The 24718-nt window shown below is 37.3% G+C and overlaps 1 protein-coding gene across 8 annotated transcripts in view; it reads left to right on the top strand.

Annotated features, from left to right (window-relative positions):
• The window catches only part of CEP112 (centrosomal protein 112), a 292963-nt gene that overhangs the window by 69594 nt on the left and 198651 nt on the right, over positions 1-24718 (top strand). For 7 of the 8 annotated variants that reach the window (XR_009153592.1, XM_058170478.1, XM_058170475.1 and 4 more), the window contains 5 exons: positions 6041-6195; positions 7044-7173; positions 13526-13618; positions 14479-14538; positions 18146-18225. Coding sequence is in view for 7 of the 8 variants with exons in the window: in XM_058170478.1 (XP_058026461.1) it covers positions 6041-6195; positions 7044-7173; positions 13526-13618; positions 14479-14538; positions 18146-18225 (518 nt within the window). In the remaining variant the exon portion in view is untranslated. The remainder of the gene's footprint in view (positions 1-6040; positions 6196-7043; positions 7174-13525; positions 13619-14478; positions 14539-18145; positions 18226-24718) is intronic. The other variant, XM_058170477.1, reaches the window with a different exon arrangement.

The raw sequence follows: 24718 nt of genomic DNA, 5'->3' as shown, positions 1-24718 counted from the left end.
TACAATTTTTAAAAAGAAATCTTCTAAGGGAGATAAAAGTGAATAGTTTTCAGAAAGTAACAAGGTAAAATTTGTAAGACTGTATTACTGTGCATAAGACAGTTTGTGGCATATGATTTTCAATGACCTAGCATGGCTGTAGTTGTACTGGTGCAAGTCACCAAATGGAGTTAGAAAGGGGGAGGAGAAATTCAGTTATGGTCTTGAAGGTCAGCTATTATGTTATGAATGATGATGAACTATCCTGACTGCTAACCAAGGTTCTTATGGGGAGATGTAGTGACAACAGGCGGTTCACGCTGGAATATAGGTGTTGAGGAATAGAGTCTTGGGGGGCACTTGCCTCCTCATTTGCTATGGGACGTATTTCCAATTTGATCCAAAGTTGGAGAGCAAGAGAAGGAGAGGAAACAAAAAAACTGCAAATGAAATGGTTGGGGAATGAAGTTACATGAGTGTGCAGATCAGGTATTGGTTCCTGGTTGGGAAAGGAAAAAAAAGTTCCAGGGGTGACTTTTCTGGAAGAAGGGAAGTGAAGACTCAGAGAGACAAGAGGTTCACCTGAGATCCAAGAAGGGAAACAGTGCTTTGTCATTCATTGGTCTCTGGGAAAGGACTGGACAGAAGACCCTAAGAGATGTTCTTTACCTAAATAGGTGCTCAGCTTGGCAGATCCAGAAGAAATTTTTATACATTACAGTAAATCCAGCCCATTCCTTTCTTTTCACTTTTACTCTTAATAAGCCCAAAAATGGAGGAGAGAGACTAAGTGAAAGGCGGAGGAAGCAGAAGAGCTAGAGGGAGATAGTCTCTCTGAGGAAGACTTAGGAGGCAACTTGACACCAGGTGAACACCAGAATTGTGCTGTACATTCCTGTTGTAAATATTGGTTGCAAATCACTTCACTGTATGTAGTAAAAAGCATAAAAGTTTATACTGTTTTGTTTTTCCGTGCCAATTGCCACACTTGCAAAATACACCTCCAGTTCAAAAACCACCCTGTCACACTATGACACATTTAAACTCTTTCTAAACTCTTAGTGTATAAATATTGTCAAGTGAAGAACTGTGAATGTGGATTAGCCATTAAGTTGGAGCTTAGTTGTATCTGTTTCTCAAGAAAGGTAAAAAAATATTCATATTTATTGAACAGTTGCTTATCTGACAGTAAAAATTATATATTGCAGAACCTACTAATATTGTGTCAAATATTTCAGTAACATTCTTCTCTGGAATTTATTTAATATGCATTCCATGATTATAATTCCATTTTATTACTTATTTTTCTTCAACTATTGTAAAAACAATTGCCACTTTAGTGTGGTTAAAGTAACTTTACTATGAAGCAAAATAGTATTATCTTGGCAATTCCTATTACATTCTTTGTTCTTATTCTTTCCTTTGTATCAAGGAGTAGTCATAAATTAAACACGATTATCTTTTCTTCTTTCACTTCAAGATATAGATATTTTATCATATTTGAAAGCTATATGTAATCTTCCTCCATATAATCCCTATGTGTTCTGTATAGTGAGGAATTAAATTTTACAAATGCTTGTAATTTTTTAGACCAACCCTAAAACAATTTGCATGGCTACATTCCTAATTGTAGTTCTTGTTTTTTGCTTGGATGTATATTTTCTTTTCACAAATTGGCATCTAATTATGTTTCTTATTAAGATTCTATATAGCCTTTTTTAAAAGAGAATTTTTAAAAGTTATTTTTACTTGTATTTACATAATTCTTCCTTAGCTTTTATTGTTTTCCCCATTTAATTACCTTTTCATTCTTTTTGCGGTCCCATTCTAAATACCTGCAGAAATACTAATAAAAGAATAATATTAAATATCCCCAAAATGACCATACATTTCTTGAGTGCACATGTGCTTATGCAGACTTTTGATTGTCCCGTCTATTAAGAAAGATGAGAGTTAATGAAATAACTTGAGCCAATCTCACTAGTCCTTCATCTTCACCACTGGGATCTTTTTATTTATTCAATTTATATGCCGCCCATCTTGCCTGGATGTGACTCTAGCGGGTTATGGTCATTTAAAGAGCAATGAAAGTATTAAACCCATAAATAGTAACATTGAAATAATTTAAATGTAATTTTGAAAATATGAGGAGTACTCTTCCATTCTTGTGCCTGTGGGTGTGGAGTAACCTATTGGTGCCAGGTTAGAGATTACACTCTCTTTCTTACAGGCACATACAGAAACAGAGTGATTTTAATCTCAGATTGCCAGAAGGAGGAAAAAATGGTTTCTTGAATATTTTTTTTTTCTGACTGAAGGAATCTCATTTTCCCCACCTTTTTGCTAGAGGGTGCTACCAGTGTTTACTTTCTTCCCCTCAAAATCAGGACAGCTTCCCCCTCACATTTTCTCCACCTCCTTTCTTTTTGGAATGATGGCAGGCAACATAGATGGAGGAGGACTGTGGGTGGGGGACTAGATAGCCATTGGGGCAGGAATAGTGGGGAAGGTAGTGAGTCCTGGGAGGCTGGGATATTGGACCGCACATATTTACCACATTTCTTACATTCCCGGGTGAGTGATTTTCTATACACAACTCCCAGTATCAATCCTTCTCCAGTTCATCATTTTGAATATTTCCTTGAACTAACGTAACTTAGAGTTGAAGGGAAATTAAAAGAAAAAAAATACCCCACCTGTTCTTGATTTCTGTCTATCACTACCACTTTGGCATTTTGCAGCTGAAGAAATTAAGACTCCACAACCCATCACCAAGTTCACAAAATTGTTGACCCCTGGTAAATAACAAGCAGCATTCCAATGTATCAGTACATTGTTAGAAAAAGCACAACCTGCATACGCTTTAAGTTATATCATCAGTCAGCTTCTTCACCTTAAGATTATTTGAGCTAGATTTGCTCTTGGTAAGAGTATTTTTTCCTGTTGCTTTTTTTTTTCTTCCACAGAAACTCATCATACATATTTTCTTAAATTAACTGCCTGGAGTCACCTGATAGGGGAGATGGGCAGCATGAAAATGTAATAAACAGACAAATAAATGAAATGCCAATATAACCCTTGTTAAACAAAAAATAAATAAATGAAGTATCAATAGTACCTTCTTGACCTTCATCGTACATGTGCTATGGCATTCCAATATGTTTTCTCTATGCAGTGTATTTCTTTAACAACTTGGGAGAGAAATCCAGCATCTGGGTTTTTGTGGAAGATCAAACTATAGCTCTTGTTTGCCTGCCCAGGCAAACTACTGTAACAAGGGAAAAGGAACCCCCAAACTCTAAACATATGTATTTTTCCCAAAATATGTAGGCTATCTGCTGCCAATAAGTATGGCTTTAATTAAAACCCACATCTTTGCTAACTTATTTTATTAAAAATCTGTTGAGTATTTGGCATGTTTGTCAACAGCCAAATACATGGTTTCACCATTTCCCATCTGTTCAATCCTTGTTAGCTACAGTTTTCTAACTGCAGAACTATATATTTAATCTGATCATTGTCATTCAGTTCACTCTGACCTTTTATGATCTGATGGATAACATTTAATCAGAATTGTCTATCAGTAGATGCCTCTTTGAGTTTTTGTAAGGTCATGCTTATATCAGTAGTGATGATAAACAGCTATTGTGCTGTCTGTTGCTTCTTTTCCAATTGCCTTATCTTTGATCAAGGTTTTCTTTGCTGACTCTTTTTTTTTACATTATGTTTCCGGAGTATTTATGCTTTAGATTTGTCATTAATACTTCCACTGTGGATTTACTTCATCTGATCTTAAATGATTTATTTTTCTTGGGGTCCAAGGTATTCACAACAACTTTCTCAAGCACCACAATTCAAAGGCATCACTTTCCTTTGTTCAGCTTTTCTGGTAGTCCTGTTTTCACAGCTGTAAGTTATAATTGGGAAATCTATAACCTTGACAATAAGTACTTTTGTTATGACGTCTCTGCACTTAATATCTTGTTTAGATTTGCCATAGTCTTTCTCCTAAGCATAAGATATTTACTTGGTCTTAGTCATCATCTTTGTGAGTTTTGATTGGTTTGCATTGGATTGACATTGTCTATTGATACTTTTCTGCTGCCAGTTTTCTAAGTTTCTATATCTTAGTTTTTTAAAAAAAAATATTAATCAGAAGGTTGGATTTTCACTCTCTTTTTTTATTGTCATTGTCAAATCTTCCTGACTACAAGTATCAAAGTGATATAATCAGCATATCTGAGATTTTCTCTTAGTAATTTTAATTCTGATTTTTATTTATTTTCTATAATCCAGTGTTTTTCATGGTACAATCTGCAAATAAGTTAAATAAAACGAGTGATACAAGTTCCTTTTCCAGTTTTGAACCATATAGTTTTTATATTGTCGATAGACAGATGAGGTTTCCTGGTATACCTGTTTTCAATGGCTACCTCAATTGGTTGAAGGCTATATCTTTAAAGACGTTTATATAATTAGTAAGGTAAAAAACAGACATCTGAATTTGTTCAAACTTTAGTTCTATCCTTTCCCCCTTTCCAATAATATGACCATACTGGAAGCTCAAGTTTTCCATTTTTATCATTCACTGGAATTCTTGAATCTCCCATCCAAAAGTCAAAGTGGTACCTTCCCGAGTGGATGTGAATGCTTAATTGGCCAACTACTTTCTGTCTGCACAGCTTAGCTTTTTTTTTTTGCTTCTTACCTCAAGCCATTAAACTTCAAGCACTGACTTGGGGGACAGTCAATTAGTTCAGGGGTCCCCAACCCCTGGTCCCTGGACTAGCACCAGTATGCCAGCAACTAATCCATGAAAACAAGTAAAGTCCCATCCACGGGATGCAGGCAGCATGCAAAATCATGCCCCTCCAGTCCACAAAAAAACCTTTCTCTACAGAACCAATCCCTGCTGCCCAAAAGGTTGGGGGCCACCGAGCTAGAGAACATGCTTTCTAAAGGTAGATTCAGGAATGGTGGCTTATAATCTTGGCTATTCTGTCATTAATGCCTTGCTGGAACTAGCAAGCAGAGATATTATGTGCTTTGGTTCTAAAAACGGTTTCTTGGTTTCTTCAAAACGGGTGCAGGGCAATATGCTGTGCGTGTTAGGACATTCTTAAAGAAATTACATCTTGTCGTAGGTTTGCATGATAGCCATGTGATCCCTCCCAAAGATGTATTTGAATTCAAATGGCGCTAACATCATAATCAGACCCACACTAAAGCATTTTACACACACTTTAATTTAGCTAATCAACATTATTTTTATAGTGTCTTTTCATTTTCATGAATTTATATTTTTATGATTGTTTTTATATATTTGTTATTTTTACTGATTCTTGTAAACTACCCAGATTTGCTTCTGTGAGATGGTTCATCATATAAATATGATAAATAAATAAATCTTGAACTGATGTTCTACAGCTGCTGTGATAGTCCAGGAAGAACCAGCTTCTTTAAAGTGCTACTGACAGGCACCAAATGGATGCCCATTCCAAAATAGTTTGTAGATTCATATCCAAAGCTCAGCGGACCCTATTAGCCAGCCATCTCTACTGGGTATGGTAGATGTAATACAAGGCTGATTTTCTTTATATCTTATTTTCTACATTATTTTACTTAAAAAAAAATAGAGCATTAAGGAGAAAAACTGTGTTTAAATGGAAGAATATTCATTATTTTGAAGTCTATCATCCCTTTTGAAATATACAAGGCTAATGCAATAATTGGCAAATGGCTTTATTTTAAGTATGTATTAAAAGTTGTTTGGAATTTATACAGACTTGGAATATGATTCATCCTTAATGAAGTGCAGCATCTGGAATATGAGGTGCCTTCTTGATGTTGCATATGTTTGAACATAGATGTTGCTTGGCTTGATAATGAAATAGGAACTGTATACTTGCTCATCATTTTTCTTAAATAATAAAAACTGCTTTTATGTTTTGAGATCCCTCAGTATTTTCTGAGTTATCTGAGTCATCTGTCGATAATCTACTGAATAGCATCTGACAGGTGCATGAACGTATGTCTTAATATAGCTTTTCACTTTATTTAGAATCAGATGGTCAAAGAGCTGGAGGCACGAGTCCATCAGTTGACAGTGGAAGCTGAAACAAGTTATTTGCAGCATCAGAAATTATCTCAAGAGAAAAATAATCTGGAACAGTCTTACCAGTCTGCGTCTTTAGAACTTGAAGAAATTAAGGCAAGGTAATTAATGATCTTTTTCTTTAAATTATGGTAGTATAATCTTTATTGCAATTTGTTAAGTATTGGTATTGAGTAAATGTGGAATTATAGTAGAATTAACAATTCTATACCATGTGAATAGTGATAAAATCTGCATTTTTTACTTTCGTGAAGGTCTGACTTTCTTTACGTTGCTCTACAGTTCATTACTGTGAAATAATCAACTCATTTGTTGAATCAGTGTGAATTAAACATTCTAAATTTGGACAAAAATCAGGTCTTCTGATTTCAATATTTTTTTAAATATTAAAATTAGAGGTGATGATGGAAAAGCTACTACTTGTAAAAGGTTTCCTGTGATGTTCTACTGAGGGAAAAAATGAAAAGTCTTGTAACATCAGAAGTAATCAGTAATTGGGAAAGTTTTATAACCTGAACTAAATATGCCATGATACTCTAGTTTAAACTACCTATTTTTGATCTAGACAAAATAATCTTTCTCTAGTGGTTCTATAATGTCATCTAGATCATGGTTTCATAAATAAATTGTGAACTAAATGTATATGTATATGTAAAAAAATATACAAAAGTATATTTTGTATACTTTTATTATGGTATTAATTTACTAATAGAATTTGTCAGCAGTAAGTGACTTGATTAATCTATAATTTTGACCATACATAATGAGCCATAAGCAGCTATTGATAATGGAATATAGTAGCCTTCACCAGTTACATTTTTATAAATTCAGTGTTGTTAATATTATTATATTATGTGTGAAAAGATAAATATTAGGTTGATCAAAACTGTCTTCTTTGGTCTTCTGTGTCTTCTGTGACATGCCTGCACTTTGTAATAAATATTTTTAGGTATAATTCACTTCAGAAAGAAAGAGGGCGCATGATGGAAGAACATAAACAGAACATTAAACAGTTACAAAGCAAGTATGAAGTGGATCTAAATTTGATGAAGAAGGAACATGCTCTTTCTGCAATGAAGGTAGATGTGGATGGATCGTTTTACTTACTAAAAATAGTGAATGGATCAATAAAAAAATTCTTAGTTAATTTCTGAAATTTAAATCCTGCATATCTTTCATAAATATAACTACCTTTATTCGTCTGAAAGCTACTGAGAGGTCAAGAAGAGCAAGGATGGTTGAACTACCTCCATCCTGCTCCCACCAGAGATTATTTACAAGTGGGACCAATGCTGTTTGTCCCATAACCGGGCCTGAAATCTGACTGGAAGTGGTCTGGATGATACATTTCATCCAGGAACCTCTGGAGCTGCAGTACAACCACTTTTTCCACCATCTTCCCTACAAGTGGAGGTGGGAGACTGGAAAGCAGGTGGGATCCAGTGAAGGTTTCTCAGGAAAGAACAGACCAAGGCTTCCTTCAATGGTTCTGGGAACACCCTCTCCTTCAGCGATGTATTAATTATTGCCTGGGCCTAATTGCAATTCATCCTCCAGGAAATTTTTACCAAGCAGGAGGGTCTAGGATCTAATAAACAAAAGAGTTGCACTAACTGCCCCAAGGTTCCTGTCCATTTTCTCAGGTACAACAGAGTTAAAGTGTTCTCAGATAATTAGATAAGTCTGTTTCTTGGGCATCTATAATGGACCCCACTCCATGCTTGGTCTGCAACTAAGAACAAATTTGAGTAATTTTTTTCATCAGGTGCTGGACAAATTCCTCCTCCTGGCCCTGTAAATGATCATTTGAGCCCTTCTTTCCTAGGAGGAACCAAGTGACTTTAAACAGGGCCAATGGGCCACATTCTGTGTTTGCAATAAGAATGGAGAAATAGGGATGTTTCACAGTTCTTAACTGCCATGAAGTAGGCCTTCAATGTCAACCCTGAGATGGCCTCCAGCAGCTCAGACAAGGAGGTTGTTGTGCAGCATGCAGGTGGGTAGAGTAGCAACAATCCAATCTGATTCCACGAGCTTCAAGAACAGTGTCTCATATCCAGAAACTTGGAAACATGACCCCTGATGGTCAAAAGAGATTCCTGTATGACAACTGCTATACCTTCTTCCTTGCCTGGGGCCAAACCCTAAACCCAGCTGGACATGTCTCTGAGAGGGGAACAACCCCCTCTTCACTGCCAACCCTGAGATGGCCTCCAGCAGCTCAGAAGGGAGGTTGCTATTCAGTAGGAGGAATACTCCTGTGGCACTTTGGCTGTAGCTCTCAGTGCTACTGGGAACCCTCAATCTTCAAAAATCCACACTCAATTTAGCCCCCACAAGTTGGTCTCTCTGATTGGTCAGCTTGGTCAGCTTTCATAACCCCACCTTGCTTGTCTCGTATACAGACAAGAGGGTAGCAAACATGCAATAGGTAAGCAATCAGGTGATTCCTATGATTTCACCCTAGAGGTTAACCTACAATCACCTTGGTGTCGTGTCCCACTCCTCCGCTGACGGCCGGGTCAGGGAAATCCGAATCAGGTGTGCCTCTGCAGCTCTGCCAAAGTCCTAGCAAAGTTCTCAGGGCAGGCAGGAGACCAGAAAGTGACTTCAGCAAGATATGTTTAGACTTTGCCTGACTCAGAGAATGCCAGAAAGCAGATCCTTTATATAGGCCATGGGGTGTGGCTCCATGACTCAGCACTTATCCAGGCCTGCCCCTCCCTTCCTTCTGTTGCCTCCGCCTATCAAGTCTTCTGATGCAAGGCTCACTCCAGTCGGCAGTTGTTGGTAATAGACCTTCCTCAGGCTCACATGCTGTGGAGGAGGGGGAGGGGTCTAGTTGCTCCGTTTGCCTTGGCATGGAGCCAGAGCTGGGGGCTGGAGGTATTTCTTCCTCTTCAGCCTGTCTGGGCATGGAGCCAGGGCTGGGGCCGGGAGGCATACTAGGACATTCTTCAGCGTTCGGAAGCAGATAAGAAGACCCCGGCTGTGGTGAGAGCGGGCAAGACACAACACTTGGGTCCTTGGATTCTTGTGCTCCCCCATCCCTGATCAGCTTCTCTATCCTAGAAGAAGCCTGTTGCTACCAGTGTTCTTGGTCAAAGGCTCTGGCCTCACCACTCAAGTTATTTCTTGCTTCTGGCCTCCAGGTTGGTCTCAAACCCTGGCCTCCAGCATACCTGGCCCGCCTTTAACGATCAAGGCCTGGGCTTTAGGCCTTGCACTCCTCTCCCTAGTCTCTAGACTCTTATCTGTGCTGCTTATTTTCTCTGCCAAGGCCCTTGTTGATACTCTGAGCTTTGGGCCAGTTCTTGCTTCCAGTCTGCACTTGTTGCCCTTCTGGGCTGGCTCCAGATATGACTCCAGGCTGATTCCTGTGGCTGGTTCTCCTCTGGCCTTCCTCTCTCAGCACACACACACTCTGCTATGGCCAGCAGCCCCTTCTGACAGACACTGGGTTAGACTCTGGGCCTGCTTTCCATCTCTCACTGGTTTTTTGTCCTGGTCATGTCCCTCAGTGCTGCAGATGACGGTTCTGGCTTGGCTTTGCTTCTGCTGCCCCCAATCTGCAGCCAGGGATTCGTGCTGGTTGGCAGGGTAGAAAAAAGCTCTGTGTGGCTCCCAACGCTGGCCTGATTCTCTGTGCCAACTTCAACTTCTGCCAGTTTCCCATCTCCGCCACACCTTCACTCCTGTCACTACAGTCATTTCATCTTAGTTCCTCCAACCTCTGGGCAAGCAGCACTAGGCAGGAAGAAGGTAGGGTTGAGGCAGAGATTGAGGAGTTTTGTTTTCTGTCCTGAATAGTGAGGGGAACACCCTCCCCCATACTCCCATACTCTATCTTCATAGCAGGAACCATGTTGCAAAGATATTGAATATCGATATTGAATATTTGTCTGAAGTCAACCGATAGTCTCAAAGCACTAGAGTCCTATTAGATACAGGTCCCTGGGAACCAGCAAACTTCTTTAGTACACGCTCATTTCAACTTTAGTTGAGGAAAGTATTTTTTTTTTTATGGCTGGGCACAATGTGTTCCCATTGGCACTTCTACAAGAATATTCAAAACAACATAATTCTTTTTTTTTTTTTACTGCAAGTGCTGGAGACAACAGATGATTAGTATACTTACTTCCTCTCAGACTTTTATATATCCTTAAATTATGATTATAGAAAACCATTACAAAGCACTGTCAGTTATGCTCAGTTTATTCCAAGTAGAACTTCACTTTTGAACTTTTGCAAGGAGCTAAGAGAGACATAATTTTGATTTTGGGATTTGATTATTAGAATTATATGGGATTATGGAAGTAAGGTAAACTATTCTTTGCTTTGGAGTAAATCAGATTATTTTTTTTAACTATATGCTAAAAGTCAGAAGCTTTACTTTTTTCTTTTTTCACAATTTTATCATGCTTCTTGTCTGATTCATTTTTTTATATTTCCTTTTTTGTTGTTTGTTTACTTGTTATTTACGTTTCTGAAATTTAATTTTTTATTGTAAAATGTCCAGTCACTTAGGTGAGATTGGTCATATAAAAATGTGATAAATAAATAAATAATAAAAGCATACTAAAATTATTCCGGGTAGAACTTTATTGTTTTATTGTACACCGTTTGCATTTTATCACCACATTTTAATTACATCAATATTTTAATATATTGGTATTTTATTATCCTACTAAACTGTTACATAACAGGGATGTGGTGGTTTAGTGGCTAAGACACTGAGCTTGTCGATCGAAAGGTCGGAAGTTCAATGGTTCGAATCCCTAGTGCCACATAATGGGGTGAGCTCCCGTTACTTGTCCTAGCTTCTGCCAACCTAGCAGTTTGAAAGCATGTAAAAAATGCAAGTAGAAAAATAGGGACCACCTTTGGTGGGAAAGTAACAACGTTCCATGTGCCTTTGGCATTTAGTTGTGCCGGCCACATGACCATGGAGACATTTTCAGACAGCGCTGGCTCTTTGGCTTTGAAACGGAGATGAGCACCGCCCCCTAGAGTCAGGAACAACTAGCACATATGTGCAAGCGAACCTTTATCTTTAAACTATTACATAGCAGTATAGCTCTCTTCATGCTTGACAGTTAAACATTTCTCAGAATTTCGGCCACCTGACATACTTAAATATGGTCTGCCATTCTAGTCCTTCTCTGCTGGTTTTACCTTTCCTCTCCTTTTTCTCATGTTTTCTGAAAATTGTTTGGCTACTTTTATCATACTCTTTTTTCCCCCCTGAAATAATGCTACCGAATTGTATTTGGATATGTTTATTGATTTTGATAAAATATTTGATTTGAAACTTAAAATACCCATTATACTAGAGAGCTATCTGTGAGAAAAATATTCGTGATTGAAATTGTTTGATCATTGACTGCTTTGTATCCACAATGTATTGTCTTTACTGTATCCTTCCTATTATGAAAGCAGTGTCCTTATTTTTTTGTTTGTGTCATGAGTAGTAAATATTCTCACTGAGAGTGTCCAGTTCCAGTCTGTTTCAATTCACTGATGCCATATAAGATGTCAGTTTATTTTATATTTCACTATATTGAACTTTCTCACATTCATACGTTCTACCTTCCATGCTCCCACTGCAGTGCTGTCTTTGTAGCTTTGGGTTTTCTTTCCCTGCATGGCAACATCAACTAAATGTCTGAAAAGCTTTAATCTAGCTACATCAAAAGCATCACTAGTGCCTGAAAGCTCCTCAGACATTCTTCAATAGCATATTAAGTTGCATTGGACCCAAGAGGCCCATCATCTGACACTCAGTCACTTTATCTTGTCTCTCTGTTTGGTTTTCATAGTAAAATACGGAAGTGGCTTACCGTTGCCTTCTACTGTGCAGTATGGATTGATATCCTTGCCACTCTCACTAAATTGATCATCCATTTCCACCCACCTTTCTGAGTTAAAACAGACCAGGAGAATATGAGGCCAAGAATATATACTCCTAATAGGTCACCCAAAGAGTATTGCTAAAGCACATATCTATGAGTATATAGGTAGTTCTTGATTTACAATCATTTGTTTAGTGACCATTCACATTTATACCAGCACTAAAAAAAGTGGCTTATGACCGTTTTTCACACAACTGTTGCAGCATCCCCCTGGTCATGTGATCAAAATTAGCAACTGCCATGTATTTATGACATTTGCGGTCTCCCAGGGTCATGTGATTACCTTTTCTAACCTTCTGACAAGCAAGGTCATTGGGGAAGTCAGATTCACTTAACAACAGTGTTACTAAGTTAGCAACTGTGGTGATTCACTTGATAACTGTGGCAACAAAGGTTGTAAAATGGGGCAAAATTCAGAACTGTCTTGCTTAGCTTAGCATTGGCAATTTTGGGCTCAATTGTGGTCATAAGTTGAGGACTATCTGCATCTGGCATCCACGCCTAGTATACTTCATCCTTTTTGGAAGCATCTTTCCCGCCATACCTGCATCTAATAGGATAGCATAGAAGGACTTCAGGTAGTTTGAATGGATAGCATCTCTAAATTGCATATCCAGTCAATGGCTATATCAGATTACAAGATTTGCATTTAAAAGCTTTCATGCCTTTTATTTAAGTATTTGTTATATTTGTTAACTAATCCAACAACTCTGACGGCAGCATATAGTACAGTAACAAAACCAAACCAGCATGCTCCCTCCCTCAATTATACAAATGCTTAGGTATAGAAAATGATAAATTCATAAGCAACCTTAGCCTTAGATAAACAAACAAAAAAAATCCTTTTACAGTTAGTCCTCAAATTATGACAGCAACTGGGATCAGTTCGCTAAACCGGGCATGGGTGTGGCCAGCATGTGACGCATCCGGCCTGCAGGCCAGGAGTTTGACAGCCCTGCTGTAAAGTAAACAAGGGCCACATAGTTTGTCAAATGAGGATCTCACATAATCATGGTTTACAACTTCCTGCGGGCTTCCCTATTTGCTTGTAGAAGCTGACGGGATATTGGAAATCATGATCATGTGATTACGGCCTGTTGTGACTTTGTAATTGCGAGCCAGACTCAGAGCACCTGGATCGCAATCACATGACTGTGGGAAACATTATGATGGCTGGAACTCTGAAGATCTGTGATAATTCCCCCGCATTCAGGACCATTGTAACTTTGAACTGTGGTCATAATCCAAGAACTGCCTGTGACAGTTTTGTGAAATAATAAGACACTGTTCCATAATATACTGGCTGGTACAGAGGAAGTGTAGTGCTGGTACCTGCTGTCCAGTCCAAATTGCATAAATGTCCCAGAAAGGAGGCATTCTCAGCATGCCTTCTGGGGATGATTGGACAAATAGAGTATATCATTCCTTTTACCTTTTAAAGCATAACTTTGAAAAGTATAGCTATTTCTGCCCAGATGAATTGAAGACCAACATTCCCATTTTCATTAAATCTTTATAGACATCAGATGTGACAGAGGACTTAAAGCAGTGTGTGTCTGAATTAAAACAACAATTACTAGAATCGGACCATCAAAGGCAGCAACAACTGCAGGTGAGCCCTGATCTTTTACTCAGCAGAATGATGAGCACTTTCTGTTTTTGTCTTTTTTGAGAGAGAGAGAGAGAGAGAGATAGAAAAGGATGGGGGAGAGAGAGAGAGAGAGAGAATTGCTGGAGGCCTTGACAATATTGTGAGGAAAAATAATGGAATACTTTCTTATTTCAGGCTAAAGCCTTTAAAGATCCCCCCCCCCTTTTTTTTCTTGTGGAATTTATTGAAAAGTGTGCTTATCAATGGAATAAAAAAGCATTCAGTGAAGTTGAAAATTATCATCCTGTCTATCTTAACATTTGTATAAATTAGTGCATTAGCATAAATCTGTTGCCGTGGTGCTACATTGTAAGCATTCTTGGCTTTTGTTCTTATTCTTTATAGCAGGGGTCTTTAAAAATTTTTGCCCTACATCTTTCAGCATTCTTCAGTCTGACTGTATTGGATGGCATATAGAATTTTACACTATCAGGAGCTGATTACCTCAGGAAGGGGAGATATTGGTAATAGAGGCTCAAGGAATGATGTGGTGGTAGAAACTGCCTCAGGAAATAAAGAGATGAGGAAAGATGGAAAAGGAGAACTTTCCAATAAGCTTAAGGGGAAAGGCAAAAGGCTAAGAGTGATTTTGCATGCTTTCAACCAAAAGGTTATATACATAGTTTTTATATGAGACTAGAACTGAGGAGATTCTCCGTTCAATTCCCATCCCTTTTTTTGGCAAATCTCTAATCTGTTCTGATTATCTGCTCTGAGTTACTGATCTTCCCACTGAAATACAAGATTTATTATTTCTTGGATTATATTTTAGTTTATGATGAAAAAAATAATGGCAATTTTATTGACTCAACTACTTTCAGGAACAAGAGCAAATGTTTCTACAGGAAAAAGCTGATTTAGAGAGAATTCATGACAAAAAGGTAATTAAGAAACATACTGTTTTTGTGTACACAGGATATCATGTCAAGGCCATAAAAGTTTACTTATATAAACTATAATATGGAAGTATTGGGCCTGAGGGAATATAAAATTGGCAAATGTAGAAACTCTAAAAATAAATGTCGAGCAAGAATGAACCTACTGATATTTTCAGAACACTTATATTTTGCCTGAGAAATATTTTAGTACTTGGCTGTGTTTCAATAAAGTTTAGATAAAAATGAATTTTATATCATAGATTTTAAAAAATCATGTTCAGCAATATTTATGATCTTTGATCACCAGATATCACTGACAAAGTTACTGACAATGAGCATCACTGGTCTTGGTCTCAGTCAGGTCTCTGTGGCTATTCTTTTCATTTATACTAAGCTCATTGTATTCTATGGTGTTTCTTTGTTCAGTAGGTGCCTGCCAAAATGCTGTTTTTGTAGCCCACCCAACCCCGTACACCCTTTCCCTTGATTGCCTCATCTGACAGTCCAGATCAGGATTGCATCCTGTCCTGCATCCTGCATCCTTTGAAGACTGCGTCTATTCCAGTGGTACCAATGGCTTTTTTCCTGAGATGGATGAGAATGTGTGGTTCTCCCTATTATGAAGCCTTTTAGACACATTGATAAGTTGCCTGCTCATCAGTAAAGACTGAATGTGGATGAGACTGAGATTCTGGTGCCTTAGCTGAACTCTCTTGCCTATTCCTTTAGTATTCTTTGTCTTCCCCTTCAGGTCTGTGAGTTGGTTCTGGTGTCAATGGCTAGGAACCATAAAATGATACCCTCTTCATTTGGTGGTGGTTGGTTGCTTATAGTGGAAGCTCTGATCTTGGCCCAGAATGCCTTGTTTTAGATCTGCCTCATTTTCCTATGTTTCCTTCTACACAGGGTATTAAAGCAGATTCTATTAAGGGCAGGGCCCAATTTCAGTTCTTGGTGCTAGAGTTTAAGGCTCTATTCCTCACTACCTGTCCCAGCTCCTCTCTTGCCATGATTTTGTTTATATGTCATAGTCAACAGGATAGGGATTTTTTTTTACCGTTTGTCCTTCACTTATGATCCCAAAATTTATGTTGTTAAGCAAAACATTTGTTAAGTGAATCACTGCAGTAACAGTTGTTAGGTGAATCTGGCTTCTTCATTGACTTTGCTTATCAGAAGGTCACAAAAGGTGATCACATGACCCTAGGGCACTGCAACAGTCATAAGTTGCCAAGCATCCGGATGGGACCATGGGATTGCTGCAACGGTCATAAGTGTGAAAAATGGTTGTCACTTTTTTCATGCCGTTGTAACTTTGAACAGTCATTTAATGAATGGGTGTAAATCGAGGACTATCTGTACTGCCCCTTTCCCTAATATTCCAACCTATTTGCTTGTATTTTAAGACTTCAAGATTATATATTATAGAGTTCTCTGCCATCCTCCAATTCTAACATTTTTGGTTACATTTAAAAAAAATATTTGACAATTTAATAAAGCAGACATATTATTGTAAATTGCATAGAGAGCTTTGGTTAACAAACAAATAGATAAATATTGAGAATGTTAGTAAAGATAGATGGTAGAGTAGATTTGCTGTAATCTTACTGAAGTTAAATAAAGTTAGAAGTAAGGTTATCAAGGTCAGAGATTCAGTATACTGTTATTTTTACTCTGTTTGTAAATATGTTGTGGTATATAATGATCTATTACGTATCATTTTAACTGTTAATTTTTAGTTTGTTGTTTTGATTTGTTAGATTACCCTGGTTGGGTATGGTATGTGTTAGAAATAAACTGTTTACTTGTTTCTTTGAATTTACTTTCTTTGGAATTGGGGAGAGAGAGGAAGTAAATGCTGCTAAATCACACTATCAGAACCTCCAATATCATTGTGAATAGGTTTTCTTTGATATTTAGAATTCAGGTGTTTATTTTTTTAACATAAACATTGAAAAATACTAATTTTGTTTTTTTTAAAAACTGAACTACATAAAGTATCATCTAACTCTGGTTGCTGAAAACTGAAGTTGGTAAGGTGACAAGAATTTAGTAGGGCTGCAACTTTGAGGACTCTTAAATCGCTGCCAGTCAGATTAGACAAACCTTGGTAAGATGGAATAATCACATTTTATTAAATCAGTTTCCTGTGTGACAAACATTTAGCTTTCTTTTGTGATTATTATAATTTAGCATTGATTGTAGAGGTAATGTGAACACTATTCTGAAAACAGCTATGGTTTATTAGATCCTCAGTCCATATTTCAACAGTCACAATTCAAAGATGTGACATACCCACATAAACATAATAATAATTACATTTTTTGATAATAGTAGTTTTGTGCTGTGAAAAGACAACCATTCAGCTGCAGACGTGGTTTGTCAGTATGGAAAACAGCTGTTACAAAAAGAGAAAGAGAGCTTTCAAGTCGATACTATTTGCAATGCAGGCATATTACATTTTAAGATTTTAGATGCAGCAATGTAGTCATGCAATATTATTAGCATGACTTCAGTAGCAGTTCAAAACAGTTCTTTAGATATGTCATTTATTTTCTGTGTAACTAAAAAGTCTTAACGAAAGTCAGTAACAAAAGTCTGTAACAAAACTTAAAAATAATTCAAACAACAATATTAAAACATCGCAATAATAAAACCTTGTAATATTGAATAAGAGGTAGAACAAAGAATAGTTGTAGGAAGGGATTTTAGAGGCTATGTAGTCCAGACCTCAGCATAGAATGTACTAGAGTATTTCGGACAGATAATTACAATATGTGATTTTATTGATATATACTTGTTAATGCTTAGTCTGTAGCCTTCTTCATTAGCTGAAGTTTCCAAACTCTGAAGTCAAGCCCTGCAGAGATTGTAGTTACAGAGCTAATCTCTGGTGCGCCAGTTGTGCCCCTTTCTAGACCGGGATGCCTTATGCACAGTCACTCACGCCCTCGTGACGTCTCGCCTGGATTACTGCAATGCTCTCTACATGGGGCTCCCCTTGAGGGGCATCCGGAGGCTTCAGTTGGTCCAGAACGCGGCTGCGCGGGTGATAGAGGGAGCCCCTCGGGGCTCCCGTGTTACACCTATCCTGCGCAGACTGCACTGGCTACCTGTGGCCTTCCGGGTGCGCTTCAAGGTGTTGGTGACAATCTTTAAAGCGCTCCATGGCATAGGGCCGGGCTATTTATGGGACCGCCTACTGCTACCAAATACCTCTCACCGACCCGTGCGCTCTCACAGAGAGGGACTCCTCAGGGTGCCGTCAGCTAGGCAGTGCCGTTTGGCGACACCCAGGGGAAGGGCCTTCTCTGTGGGGGCTCCCACCCTCTGGAACAAACTCCCTCCAGGACTTCGTCAACTTCCGGACCTCCAAACCTTTCGTCGCGAGCTTAAAACGCACTTATTCATCTGTTTTTTAATCTGTATTTATATGTATTTTAACTGCCTGTGAACCGTCCTGAGTCCTTAGGGAGATAGGGCGGTATATAAATTTGAAAAATAAATAAAATAAATAAATAAATCTCAGTAGTCCCAAGTCTGAACAATAGTGGATATGTCACTTGTCACATGGTTTCTAGAATTAAATCTGCCTTTTTTTCTTAATTAGATTTATGAAATTCAGAGTGATTTCGATAAAGAGAGAATAGAATCACATAAGAAGATACGGAAGCTGGAAGATCTTCTGAGGTAAAAAGAATATTTGATTATGAAATCCTTTCTTGAGATGGCTTTAAGAAAGATTATACAGGTAGTCCTGGACTTAACAACCATTTATTTAGTGACCATTCAATGTTACAATGGCACTGAGAAAAAATGACTTAGACCATTTTCCCCACTTATGACCATTGTGGTCCCATGATCAAAATTCAAACAGTTGGTAACTGGCATCTATTTGTGACGGATTAAGTGTTCCCGAGTCATGTGATCACATTTTGCAATCTTTTGACAAGCAAAGTCAATGGGGAAACCACATTCATTTAACAATATGAATTGATGGGAAGATTCTTTTTGTAGTTTTATATTGAATTTTCTGTTTGTTGGCTAGATTTTGTCTGTAAATCTAGGATAAATTGGTACAACGTTTGAACATCCTAATAATTATATGTGAAGATTTTATAATTAACAATTCAAATATTCATGTAGATTATATTATTTTATACTTGCTATGTGAATAGGCTTAAGTAGCTAAGTCAGAAAAAAGTTCACAATATTAGTTCAAAGAAAAAAACTCGTAAGTTTAATAAATTAGACATAGGAGTGGGTGCCTAGGCCCCAGGAAATCACTATAGATTTCATAGATAATATCTTTAAGATAAAGGGGATGTGTTAAGAAAAAATGGAAAATTTCACTGCTCCATAAAAATATGGCTGTGATAAACAAGAATAAATCATCTAACTACTGTATTTTGAATTTTAAAAAATAGACCGTAAGTGGAGACACTATTTGGTTTCTTTTAATTGTATTATCTTGCCTTCATTTTACTTACGCAGCTGAGGATATTAAGGAGAAAATACTGGGAGACTCATGTACTTTCTTAATTTCAAAAATGTGTTGTTTAGTGTCCTTTGTAGGAAGCACAAACTAATTAAAATTAAAGTCCATTCCTACTTCTTTTTCCAGTCATGTACTACTGAAAATGAATGTCATGTTCCCTCAGGAAAAAAAACACGCACACACATGGAAGAAATATCTTTGCAATAGTTATTCTGTTATTCTGTTACAATGGTTTCAGAAAAATTCATGCATACATATTCAACGATATGCTACAATAAACTAAAAGATCTCAGTCTTTTCAATACAGAGGCTAGTTTTTAAGGAAAGAAAAGGAAGCAAGACACCTTTCCATTTTTGAACTTTTAAATATTCCTCTTATCCATCTTGAATGCTGAAGTTCATGTTTAAGAGTGAAAATTATATTTTAATGCAACAAGAAAATTTCCTTTTTCCTAATTATCCTTAGCTTCCTGAACCTCACCCATTTTCTCCTTCTGCGGGGCTTTTGTGCTGGTCTGCCCATCAGTCTGGCCAGTAACTTCCCTTCCTACTTTCTTTTAGCCATTGCGACTATCCCTTCTTTGTCTACTTCTCTGGAAGACCTATGCCGTAACCCAGTTGGCCATCTTTCTTCCTGACTTCTTCCATTCCCATTTCACCCATTTCTTCTTACTTTCCCATGTGGCCTTTGCTACCTTGGCCTACCATTACTGCAGAAACAGTTCTACTCAGAGCTGTTATTTTTTTTGTTCTGAACATAGATCGCCCCAAATAATTTGTGCATAGAATGTACATACTTGCAGAGGGGAAGTACAGGTTTACTCATTTGTCTCAAGTTACTCCCCCTTTTCTTGTGTAAGCCAGCAAACATGTGCTGGAAAAAGAACAAGTTTAAATGGCTACATTGTGCATTCTCTGACTTTGCTTATGCCAGCCTATTAATTTTCACTTTTTTCCCCAGTTTAATATGAGCCCTTTTCACCTAAATATTTATGAGTTTAAAGATGTGGACTGAATGTTCTTCTGAAGATCCATAAAAGAGTAGATCAGCATGGCTTAATAGTTACTGGTTGCATCAGCCCTCCCTATTCCACTTTGCCTTTTCCAATAACGGGAAGTATAGTTGACTTTATTTTTTAAGTGGCCAGACTGTTACAAACCACATAGTTTGCCTATAATGTTAAAAAAGTGCCCAAGAAATTATGCTTGAATGTCTTGTTAACAATTTGTACTACAGAACTGCCCCTGAAAAAAATCAGAACTTGCTAAATTTGTTATAAGAAAGAAAGGTGTGAAAGGATAGGATGGCTACTAGCTCTATGAACAGGAATATATAGAAGAGTACATATAGGTAGTCCTCAATGTATGATCACAATAGATCTCAAAATTTATATTGTTAAGTGAGACAGGTTAAGCAAGTTTTGACCTTTCTTGCTACAGTGGTTAAGTGAAACATTGCAGTAGTTACATTAGTAACACAGTTGTTAAGTGAATCTGGCTTCCCCATTAGTTTTACTTGTCAGAAGGTTGCAAAAGGTGATTACATGACCTCAGGACCCTGCAACCATCATAAATACATGCCAGTGGCCAAGTGTCCCAATTTTGATGACATGACTGTGGAGATACTGCAACAGTTATAAATGTTAAAAACGGTCATAAATCACTTTCTTTAGTGCTGTTGTAACTTTGAGTGGTCACTAAATGAATGGTCAAAGGTTACCTGCAATAAATTTAGGACTACCTGCAGGTAGCTCAGGGTTGAACTGCGGAGTCTTTGTGATGTTACCTGGTTAGGTAATAAAGCATCTGCAAGCAAACAATCAAACTCAGTGAGCAATAAGGACTCCATAGGAATCTGTGTACCATAATTTTTCTTCTTTCAAAAAGGGAGATTACATCACAATGGATGTTTTTCTCCTGGAATGAGTAGGTAGGATAAATATCTAATTTTTACCCTCCCAAAGGGAAGAGTTTTCTCAATTTTCAAACCAGGTTTGCTACAGAGTAGAGAAATCAGATTGGATAGGGAGCTTCATTTCTTAGGCAGCATTTTAGTATCTTACTCTTAAAATATTCATATTAATTGATTGAGTCCTTTTATTTTTATAATTTAACCTTTACTTTTCATAGCCTACTATCTGTACTTATTATACTGTGGTAAATGCATCTGTTGATTCCTTAGAAATGTTTGAGACTTGAAAGCATTTTTATTATTCCCTCTAGATAACATTTATGCTTTCTTTTCTATGTCATGGCTTCCCGTGTTTTGTTCCTTTGTTCTTTTATTCTTTTTATTAAGTCAGTGGTTTAGTTCGGTGGTTAGTGACCATAATAAAGATTATGATTATTACGTTTGGTATCTTCCTCTGAAAGATTTAGCAAAGTGGTGTGAATGATTTGGCTTATAAGCTTGCACAGTTATAAATTCAAATCCCTACATATCAAATTTAATTCTACAGCAGAACTTTTGAATTTTCTTATGGTTTCTTCTTTGACTGCTGCCACTATAATTTTGCCACTTCTATCTGTTATTCTCATGAATGACAGGATGGTTATACAAATCAGTATGATAAATTGGAAGAGCTGAGGATATATAAGAGATCAGTACTTTGACAGTTCTCCTTGCCAGACCCATCACAAAATTCATTTTGGGTAAATTGAAGATTTTTTTTCCCCTTCCAGTTTCTTTTGCCAATTAACTGTTGAACATTTTTCAGCTCTAAATAAGAGTTCAGGATTTCAGCCTCAGGCTAACTATACTGCTGGTTGAAAATTTGGATGCAAACACAAGATTTTAGGCCAGTTAAGTTTTATTTCTTTGTTTTGATGCAATATCTAGCTGATTCTCAAAGCTAATTCTCTAAAATTAAATATGAATTAATGAAAAAGAAAAAAGTACCTTTTTCAGTACAATTCCATACAAAGAATAAGGTGGGACATTTTCTATTAACAAAATTTCTATACTTTATTGATATCCATAAATTTTGAATGGCTGAGCTAGGATGCTTCCAAGGGACTTTTTGTTCTTGTTTTCAGGAATGTAGATAAACCTCGACTTAACAACCACAATGAAGCCTAATGAAGTCATTAAACAAATAAGTGGTTGTTAAGTGAACACATGGTTGTTAAGCAATATATCCAATGGGCATTTCATTGCAAATCACAATCTTATGATGGGATCCTGAAACTGGTAGTAAGCCAGTTGCCGAGCACTGAAAGTGCAATCATACCTCTGTGGTGGGAGGCGCGGCAGTTATAACTAAAGAGCAATTGTAACTCTGTCATAGCTTTAAATGGTTGTTAAACAATCGGTTGGAAGTAGAGGACTACCTGTAAGAAAATTTTGGTTTTTTGGGTGCTTTCATATTCCTTTCAATATGTTTATATATCCTGCTAGTTCCTTATACTCCCCAAGTCCATGATTTTAGCTTTGATTTGACTTTGATTCTCATATTGCTGTCAAAGTTTATTAGCATTAGACAGTCCAGGTGATCAAGAAGCAACAGTAGTACCTTCTGTGTAGTAGAAGGATACAAAAGCTGTAATTTATAAAAATTACAACATTCTTATAAGTATTTAGAAGGACATGGACCTGAAGGCATTGCTCTTTAATGGCTCCCAGAACAGGCTAGTGCTAGAAGTATGTCTGGTCCCTCTCTGTATTAGCTCTTCAGGAGGCATTTAAGTCTGTCTTTGGGCAGGCATTTGGGGTATTGATATTTTGGGATTGTTTGAATCGGGTAGTGGCAATATATACTGGATTTTGTTATTTTGTTCTATTTTAATTTTATCCTTTGAAGTCTCCAATTCATTTAAACTGCTTCAAATGTCAATTTGAAGTTTTCCCTCCCTCTTCTCTGCACTTTAAAGCATATTTGAAATCCCTTAAGTTTCTTCTTCAGATACATATTTCTTCATTTAGATAAATATTTTTGCATCCATTCTATTAATAGGCTGAATGATACAAATAGTTGGATACATAATTTGTTGCTTGTCACTAGTAGGAACCAGTGGTGAAATCTGAACCGGTTTACTACCGGTTTGCTGGCAGTGCATGTGTGCGCATGTACAGTGCGCACCACACACCAAATGCATGGGCTTGTGCCAAAAGGAGGCATGGGGTAAGTAGAACAACGCGTGGGGGTGTGTGATCAGCTGTGGCATGTGATCTTTTTTTTTAACTTTTAAAAGCATTTTTTACAACCTTTCGGTCAAAGAGGTTGTAATAAAATGCTTTTAAAAGTAAAAAAAGGGGCTCTGACGATCGCGTGGGTCAGCTGTGATCGTCAGAGCCTTTTTTTACCTTTTAAAAGCATTTTTTACAACCTATTTGGCTGAAGAGGTTGTAAAAATGTTTTTAAAAGTAAAAAAAAAAGCCTCTGATGATCGGGCAGTTCAGCTGGGATCTCCAGAGCCTTTTTTTTTTACCTTTTAAAAGCATTTTTTACAACCTATTCGGCCCAAAGGCTCTGACGATCACATGGCTCAGCTGGGCATGGAGTGGGGGATTTTTGCTACCGGTTCTCTGAACCACCTGCTGCCATCGCTACCGGATTGTCCGGTCCGAACCAGGAGCATTTCATCTCTGGTAGGAACCCTCTCCTGATATCCATTTGGGATAATTTGTATTTTAATGAGAAAAGAGAGAAGTCATTTTTGGTTTGGTTTGGTTTTTGATCTTCTCTCTGGATTCTTGGCTATAAATACTAAAGTATTTCAGAGGGCATTGCAAGCCTTTATACCAGATTTACTTGCTCAAATCAGAATCTTTCTGGGAAGAAGTAAACCATTTTCATCTGTAACAGGCAGATTCTTATGCATTCATTTTTCAATATCTATAGAACTACGCACACAAACATTTTGAGAGGTGCAAAATGTGGAAAAAGCTAGTATCCATTTAATTTTTCTATTGTTACATCAACATTTCTTCTACCTGCCTCAAATGCTCTTCTAAGCCTGAGAGATTCAGACTGTTCAAAATTGGTGGGGATGGCTGATCATTGCATAACCATTCAGTGGAAGTCAGCGTTTTTTCTGATTATGACCAAGTATATTTCGCTCCAGTCTGTAGAACTTCCATTCCCCCAATAGGTGAAGTGTGTGCTGTAGCAACTGATGGAAGGTTTGACATAATATATTACTCTTTTCAGTTGAATTCTTAACAATATTCCTCCACAAAAAGGCATTTTTCTTGATGACTGAATTCATTGAAAATCTGAAGACAGATTGGTATACAGTTAAAACTCAGAAGTATTGCCATGCAGGAGTTTTGGAATAGCTTACATTCACAAATAAAATTTGTGCGAGCATTTCAGTTTATCTATAGGCATTATTTTACAATGAAAGAACATTGAGCCTGTAATGAAATGTAGTGATATGATATTCCATCGTAGATACAGTTACATGCAATGTTTTTCCCAAGACTGTTAAGGCTGTATTATCAAGAAGGACTTGCATATGACTATGCTCTTTCATTTTTGTGTAATTTTTCTATCATCTCTCTAAATTAAGCTGGAAAAACTGAAGTAAAATTTCACAAAATCCACAAATATGATCAGCACACATGTAATATAGTTCAGAATATTTATAAGTACATAAGGAATAAGACTTGGGGACATTAGTATATTCTTTCTGCACTATTAGGAAAGCATTTTCAGAACTGTGTAGAGTTTTATTTTAATTATA

Source organism: Ahaetulla prasina, chromosome 2, assembly GCF_028640845.1.
Source record: "Ahaetulla prasina isolate Xishuangbanna chromosome 2, ASM2864084v1, whole genome shotgun sequence".
Taxonomy (NCBI): Eukaryota; Metazoa; Chordata; class Lepidosauria; order Squamata; family Colubridae; genus Ahaetulla; species Ahaetulla prasina.
The sequence above is the reverse complement of the archived record's forward strand: the minus strand, read 5'-3'. Positions and strand labels throughout refer to the sequence as shown.